This window comes from Hypanus sabinus, chromosome 10 (assembly GCF_030144855.1).
Source record: "Hypanus sabinus isolate sHypSab1 chromosome 10, sHypSab1.hap1, whole genome shotgun sequence".
Lineage (NCBI taxonomy): Eukaryota > Metazoa > Chordata > Chondrichthyes > Myliobatiformes > Dasyatidae > Hypanus > Hypanus sabinus.
In genome coordinates, this window is record NC_082715.1 from 84,485,898 (window position 1) to 84,494,525 (window position 8,628).

General features: G+C 38.8%; 1 protein-coding gene across 1 annotated transcript; it reads left to right on the forward strand.

The window, feature by feature from the left end:
- The first annotated feature begins 216 nt into the window (after positions 1-216).
- ptp4a1 (protein tyrosine phosphatase 4A1) lies at positions 217-5,110 on the forward strand. The gene is made up of 5 exons (XM_059982278.1): positions 217-355; positions 1,208-1,300; positions 1,813-1,943; positions 2,562-2,636; positions 3,541-5,110. Exons 1-5 carry the CDS (start codon positions 251-253, stop codon positions 3,656-3,658), a joined length of 522 nt encoding a protein of 173 aa, XP_059838261.1. The 5' UTR covers positions 217-250; the 3' UTR covers positions 3,659-5,110.
- Positions 5,111-8,628: the final 3,518 nt, after the last annotated feature.

Genomic DNA, 8,628 nt, shown 5'->3' on the forward strand with positions numbered 1-8,628 from the left:
ACTGGGAGTAATAGAAGAAGATTCATTGGAGACTGTATCTGGATGGGGTAACTCAAGTGGGCTGTATTTTTTGTTGGTCACAGTATTACTGGATTGAAGATTTGCTGCTTGTCAAGAGCTTCATCAAAAGCCTTCAAAAGTGTAAGCACTCCATTGGCGGTGGAATTAAACAAAACTGAACCTTTATTTTCAGCTTTTTTTGCCGGATAGTTTTTTCACTTTTTAAGATTTGTGCATTTTTTATAAGAAAATGGCTCGAATGAATCGCCCAGCACCTGTGGAAATTACCTACAAAAACATGAGATTCCTGATCACACACAACCCTACCAATGCAACCTTAAATAAGTTCATAGAGGTGAGAATCCATTTTGAAGGAATTAAATGTTTATCATTTAGTATTCTGGTAATTTTCCACTCCTTCGGTTTACCCTCTTCCTGGTGAATCTTCCTGATTCCTACTAACAGAAATAATATAATCTCAAGTTTCTATATGGAGATGTGCTTTTACCAGTAAAATGTCAAAATGCAGTTTGCACAAACCATATGATCATTGATGCCATTGTAATCCATGTAATGCTCTTGGGGGTTGCTCTTGATTTTCTTTTATCTGATGAGATTATTTGCCACAGTTGATCTTCTGAAGATCAGAGTCATGGACATTTGCAATGTTTTTGTTCAAAATTGGATATAGTTCAGCTGCAGGACACCACTGTTTGATGGTTGCAACGTTCTGCTGATGGGTGATTGGGGCACTGAAGTAGTTAAAGCTAATGGAGGAATAGATGGTTTCTATTTATGGAATTTGTATCTGAGCTTTGGAGTTTTAAGTTTTGACACTAATTCAATTTACTCATTGACACTGAGAAATTTTTAGATAAAATTTGATTGAAGTTCTTTCCCCATTCAGTCCTTTACAGAAGACTGTTGTTTTCTTGTGTCTTTTAAAGCACATCCTTGGATAATTCAAGCTTGAAAGTTGCAATCATAGAGTATTTAGTTGTACACCAGAGCAAGTGCTCATTGAGTAGCAAATACTGTAATTTAAAAGTAAATGGGAGTTTGGGAAACATTGAAGGCTAAAACCCTTGACTTGGAATAGACTAAAATCCAGGGGGCTAATTAGTAAAATTTTGGATAAAAGCAATACATTGTGCTGATTACTATCAAATATACCACGGGTCTTTTACCATACCAAATGATTTTTCAGGAATTGAAGAAATACAGTGTTACCACAGTTGTTAGAGTATGTGAAGCAACTTATGATACATCTCCAGTTGAAAAAGAAGGCATTCAGTTTTTGGTGAGTAAAACTTGATTTTAGTTTTACATTGTCATTTCTATTTTAATAACTCAAGTACAAAATAGTTCTGATCTAGTATGTTCTAATGATTTAGTCTGTGCCCCACCTTTGTAAGATCCTGTGCCTGATTTGGCCAGTTGTGGTTGTCCTGAGAAGAGTGAATTATCAGTATGATTGTATCCTGGTTAACTCAAATGTTTGCATGCTTTTATATTGGACTAGAATAGATTCCTGTTGTAATACAAGCTAAGACAACTTAAGGCCTGCATGAATGCTAAATTGGTGTATCTGGCTTAACATGGTTGTTAAACCTTCCAATGGACTCCTAACACAGGTTCTGGCAGAAGACAATTTTACAGACTACCTTGGTTTATATTCAATAGATCATAAAGGATGCCAAATTACAAGTTCAATTAGCAAAAGCTTTGGCACAAGCTGTACTTGCATAATAGATATGTTGATATAAACTAGTAAATTGGCTTATTTATAACAATCAGAACTCTCTTTAACAGGACTGGCCCTTTGATGATGGTGCTCCACCTTCCAACCAGATTGTCGATGATTGGCTTAGCCTTTTGAGAGTTAAGTTCCGAGAAGAGCCTGGTTGTTGTGTTGCTGTCCATTGTGTGGCAGGACTTGGACGGTGTGTATTTTACATTCTTTAATCCACAGTCTTTGAATAATGCTTATATTCTTCATTTGTATAGAATATTGAAGAGGAAATCTTTGTTCCAGAGAGGAAGGGAAAATGTCATTTGAACAGAGAATTGTTGAGCCAAATGTTAGCCTAGTCAAGAAGAAATATGGAGCAAGAACCAAATAATGAAGCACTGGAACACGGATATTGTGAATGTTTTGTTGACTTTGGACTAATATTCGTACCTGATTCTTTTGCAACCATCTCAAATAATCACTAAATTCAAATTTCCTTAAATTTGGTTTGATCACACTATCTTACATGGAATTCTTTTAAGGGGTCATAAGATGCCTGGAGAATTAGTGGTACAAGAATGGTGTATATCGAACTTAAGGCAGCAGGGAAGAGTAGAATTCTGAGGCAGATCTCTTCTGAGAAAGGTCCAACAATAAAGCAGTTAGTGGAGCATAACTTATTTCAACTGCACTGTAGTGCGAATTGCTGTATGATTTATGGGGAGTAAGCTGGGTTTATAACAGGTAGGTTTAGAAGCATGATGGATGTCACTAGCATTTTTTTTTAGTAGTGACATGATCTAAGATTGAAATAAATGTTTTTAAACAGAGCTCCAGTTCTGGTGGCCTTGGCGCTAATTGAATGTGGAATGAAGTATGAAGATGCAGTTCAGTTCATTCGACAGTAAGTGAAGATTATATTGTCCTGTTAAATCTCTGCTTATATGAAGTTATTTTCTGCAAAAAAAACTCTTAAAGTCAGAAGTTCCAGAGTTAACTTGTCAAGGAACTGACTGTTACCAAAAGATAATGAAGCTGATTTTTTAGTGTTAAAACTTTGATGTATGCTATGCATTGAGTTTATATCTATTTCATCACTGCATGCTTGAAAGCAGATGTTTTCTCACCCTTTAAGCAATACTATTTCGCAATAATTTGGAAATGTCGCTTCATGAACATGGCTTTTAATGTGCAGCAGCCCATGAATTTTCAGCTAATTTCAAATGCTCCCTAGTAAATTACTAGTTTGTGCTAAATATTCCTTTGAGAGAGAGGGAAGCTTGTCTTAGCATTTAAAGTTCCTTTTCCTATTAATTTTCTTGCAACATCGAAGGAACAGGAACCACAAGTTTCCCACTCTTCTCTGCTAATTTTACTTAGCTTACTAGTGTAACCTTCAACTTCCTCTCTTGCCACTTAATTTGTACAGTTTGAAGTATGTGGGCCAATTACCTCTTTGGTGCCTCACAGACTGTAAAACGTTGCTTTAATTGTAGCATTGGTTGTATTTCTCCTATCTCCTTTCCTAAAAGACACTTAAGCATCAGTGAAGAAAACCCAAATACTCTAGGAACATGGCAGCTATCCCACACGTTGTGGATATCATCTGTTCGCTTTGTTATTAGTGCTGTGCATAATTGTTGGTGTTTGATCTATGACCCTAAAGCATAAGTAGCCAAATACAGTGATTAATATTAGAATCTGGAGAATGTAGATAACTGAAGGACTTTGTTTTAGGCAATTTATTGAACGGCAGAAAACTGCCACTTGAATGGAAACACTTACATAGCCTTTGTATTTTAAAACAGGAAACGACGTGGGGCCTTTAATAGTAAGCAGCTCCTGTACTTGGAGAAATACCGTCCCAAAATGCGTCTGCGCTTCAAGGATTCCAATGGTCATCGGAATAACTGCTGCATCCAATAATACCAGAGGATTGATCACTTAATTCATTTGAAGGCATTGAAGATGGCCAGCTTGGCCAATTCAGCAGAAGAACGTGAAGTTTTTAGATGTGCTTTGTAATGTCTACTGGTGCTTCCTTAGGAGTTGAGCGACGAAGGTGATGTTTTGTTTTAAACCCTGAGATTCTTGCCTTCAAATCCACTTGTGAGCTTAAAGAGTTGCTGCTGTATGTTTCTGAACTAGAATAAGAGGGTCCCTCCACAATTGGTTTCAAAGTATAGACTCTTGTCCACATTAATTATTTTAACAGCTGTGAAATACAGCATGTGTACCTGTGCTGTTTACAGATGCGAAGAAGAATGGCTAAATTGAGCAACAAATTGCTTCCACAATTTATTTACGATGTTCCATATGTCTGTAAAAAGCTGGAACCACTTGAGCAGTTCCTCCCTTCCCACTTCCACCCTGCTTCCTGTCTTGAGACACTGTGCATTGCTAAACAGTTTGTCGGCTTTTTGATAACTCATTGAAAGTATGCCTGAATTGGTCAATGCTACATGAATCGTGTACAGAGATTCTTCAATTGAGTGTCCTGCACGCTAGCGCCAAAAGGTTTAACTCTGGCTGATCATGATACGTTTCAACACTGTTTACATGCCCTCTCACAGTCGCACTAGATCTAGTTGCTGCACAACAGATGTCTAGGTTACTTCAAAAGAAATTGATAACTTAAGAGTCAACAGTACGTTTGAATGCCCTCTTATCTATATTGTATTTTCAAAAAGGCCTAATGCATTTTAGTTGAATCATAAAATAAACCATTTATTCAAGTCTGTCCCTTTGTCACACTAGTGTCCCAAATGTTTTGGTTCACTCGAATGCATTTTGCAAAGCTCAGCATATAGAAGCACACGAGTTTTAAGTTTTCAAAATGAAGCCTTACTGGCACTCCACAATTGATCCAAAGGGAGTGCCTGAGACAATGATTTGGTGGGGGGATGGGGGTGCTATCTAATATTGGTATGTTGCCTTTTGTGTTGTGCAGAAAATGTACACTGGGGTGTGCCCGTTACATACAGGTAATTGTTTTTTTAAAGGTAGAAATGCTTTGTTGTAGCTAAATTCATACTGTACAGTAACTTTCTGAAACTTGTAATCTTTCTTGATGTAATATTGGAAATTTACCAACTTGTCAGAAGCATAATTTTTGAGTTTCTGCTTAAACTATGCAGGCTATGATGTCTGTAATATTTTGTATGCCTTTTGATTGCATAAGTTAATACTTGGATACTTGATCATTTAATTATGTAATTTGAAGCAATGTTGTATTAATGTTAGATAAACCATATTTATACTGTCTTGGGAGCGTGTGGTATAGTTCTGTGGGAGAAATAATTTGTCAGCATTCACCAGCTTGTTTAAAATCTAGTGCGAGAGCTTTGTCATCTGAAATAAAGTGGGGGAAAAAGCAAATCTTTGTAAATGGCCTTTTTGTTTGCAAATTTTGTTTACTTCATGTTTGAAAGATGCATTTATTTTGGGTCCAGGCAACTCAAAATTGGAAGATCTGAGAACTTTGTTACATGTTAAAGTTATAGGATTTAGCCTGAGTAAGTGAGATTCTTTATACTGTGATCTAGTAACTTGAACTATGCTGATACTAGCATTCGATTGTTTTGAGTTTCTGAATTTAGAAACTGAACAGTTTCTTTAGATTTTCTTCATTCCTTTCATCATTTATTGAAGACTGTTTAAATGATTTGACTACAATCGACAAAACCTAGCAGCATCAATTTCAGGTCAACAGTGGCATACTTAGTAAATTCATTTCAAAGCATTTCATGTAAAATATAGAGGTTGTGTTTCTCATATACATAAATTGCACTTGGGTCTCTATAAAGGAAGAATCTGCTCCATGCTTTAACTTTTGACTGCAGGTAACAAACGGTAGATCAATGGTAGTTGTTAGAACCCAAATGTCCCCCACCCCCTGTGCATAAGCAGCAGTGAGCAACAATCCCAATGACAAATAAAACATCACCACCACTGAGCACACAAGCGTGAGCAAAGCAATGGCAAAGACACAGATTTGCAGTTACCCCAAAGACCGTGTTTTACATGTTATGCAACATACCATGGCCTCTCTCTCTCCCTAATAGCTGCTTTTTTCGAACTCTATGCCTGAATATCTTAAAGATCTCAGATTTGCAGGCACACAGCCATAGACGTTTCAACTCCCCCCGATGATACGCGGGACACCGACCCTCGATCCGCCTGTCTCAAGGGCCCTGAGATCTTGGGCTTCCAAATCCAAGTCAGTCTCTTGGGCCAAGCCCTTGGCATGCCTAACAACGGCCAGTTCTGAAACCCTGAGCATGGGTCCCATTCCCACAAAGAACTGGTCAGCATGCAACTCCAGGCCAGGGTCTTCAAAAGAGCCCTGAAAGGGAAAAATAAAGATATTACAGATGAAAATAGAGCTGTTTACAAAGATGCAAGCAAAGGAGTCTCAGTTAAGCATCATTATTATTTCGCTCTGCCTGCTGTCAGTTTGATATGTTGAGTTTTATGTTGCACTATGGTAAATGTCATTGTGCTGTTTGCATGGACTGTCTGGGGAGGGGTAGCACCTCTGAAGGGGCTTATCATGTTTATTTTGGGGCTGCCCACTTACCTTTGGTCCCAATTGAACACTAACCTCTCTGTGGCTCCAAGTATCTTTGCATGTGACAGTGGCCACACCTTGGTACACCACTTCAACAGCTGGGCTAAACCAGGTGAGAATACCTGGGAGGGCCTGCTGTCAATGGACAACCACAATATAAGTTATAATTCTCAATATCTGGTGTGAATTCACTGTCATGGAATCTCCATTGATGGCTCCCTTGGTACTGTGTACAGTATTCTATGAGACCTAGCATCACTAACATTTCCACTGCATCAGATGCTGTGCTAATTAGGCAACATCAGTCACTGCCAGTAAGAATCAACTTGTCAAGTCATTCATGTTGTGCTCTACTGTTCTTGGATAAATAGGGGTACGCATATATTTCTGTGGACTAATTTGACCAAAAAAATATGCATCTTCACGTATTTTGTGTGTTTCACATGTTTGGTCTATAAAATTTACATGGACCCTTCCTGATGCTTTTTAAACTATTCAAATAGTTTGTAGGCATATGAGAAGCTCATCTGTATGTAAGTATTGATAAAAACAAGCTATTTCATAAGCTTCACTGACAAATTTTGTAACTGCAACCTCCTAAGGTCTTGTAGGTGGCTGTCCATCACATTGATATGTGGACTGCCTTTTCTCAAGTCTAAAGAACATACACTGTGGCCACATTATTGGGTACAGGAGTGAAATCCGATCTGGTCTTCTGCTGTAGTACATGCACTTCACGGTTTAACATGTGCATTCAGAGATGCCCTTCTGTAACACCTTTGTGGCAATGTGGTTATTTGAATTACTGTCAGCTTGGTTTAGCCTGGCTCATCTCTGACCTCATGAGCAAGGCATTTTTGCCTTCAAATTTCTCAATGGATGCTTTTTTTGTGTGTTTTTTTGCACCCTGCTCTAAGCACTAGGGACTTGTCTGTGAAAATCCCAGGAGATCAGTTTGAGAAACTCAAATCACACACTGTTGGTGTCCTTAAAGGTTCTCCTTTAAAAAATGGATATTTAGTGCATAAAAAGTGACTTGGTCAGTCCTGATCTCGGGAATTGTAAGTGAAGTTTAAACATTTTCACTAGGACTATCCCAATTCTCCCTGGGTGCTGTGGTCTCCTTCATATTCACAACCGAATTTTAAACTTCCATGGCAACTGTGGAACTAATTAATTAACACACACAATGCTGGTGGAATGCAGCAGGCCAGGCAGCATCTATAGGAAGTACAGTCGATGTTTTGGGCTAAGACTAACTAATTACGTGCTTTGGATTTTTTAGTTTAGTAGTTAACTGGTCTGCTGCAGGTGTACCCCAATGATATTACACTATAGTTTGATTACCTGTTACATGCCATGGATACAACAAGTGGAAAAACCCTGAATATTATTTCTATTTTTGCTTGCCACCCTTGCAAACTGGTCAAATACTCTAGTGCATTTATTATTGAAAATGTATAAATTATATACTGAGATTTGTTTGCTTATAGGCAGCCACAAACTAAGAAGCCAATTTTAATAGTAAAGACCGTAACCACCGCACGGAGAAGGGGTGGGGTGGGGGGGGGGGGGCAGACATGCATCATGCAAACAGAAGCAAATGACTGCATTCCAAATCAGACGGAGTCTACATATCTACTCCCCAGAGCTGCTGAAGTAGGCCCAAGCCTTGTTTTCAGTTCATCAAATTAGTGGAGCAAAATCACTGCAAAACTCAAGACAACAGCTGCCAAATCAGTTTACAGCCTTATTGTCACAGAGAGGAATGAGAGTCATAGAAAACCTACAGCACAATACAGGCCATTCAGCCCACAAAGTTGTGCCGATCATGTCCCTACAGTAGAAATTACTAGGCTCACCCATAGCCCTCTATTTCTCTATAAGTTCCATGTACCTATCCAAAAGACTCTTAAAAGACACTATCGTATCCACCACCACCATTGCCGGCAGCCCATTCCATGCACTCTCCACTCTCTGAGTAAAAAACTTAACCCTGACATCTCCTCTGTACCTACTTCCAAGCACCTTAAAACTGTGCCCTTTCATGTTAGCAATTTCAGCCCTGGGAAAAAGCCTCTGACTATCCACACAATCAATGCCTCTCATCATCTTATACACCTCTATCAGGTCAGCTCTCATCCTCTGTTGTTCTAAGGAGAACAGGCTAAGTTCACTCAAGCTGTTTTCATAAGGCATTTTCCCCAATCCAGGCAACATCCTTGTAAAACAGCAAGCAAAGTCAACCTGACCCCTGGGCTTTCCAGACCTTCTGGGCTGGTGTTTAAATTCTCCGACCACTGGGTAGTGCCTCGCTCTAGGACCC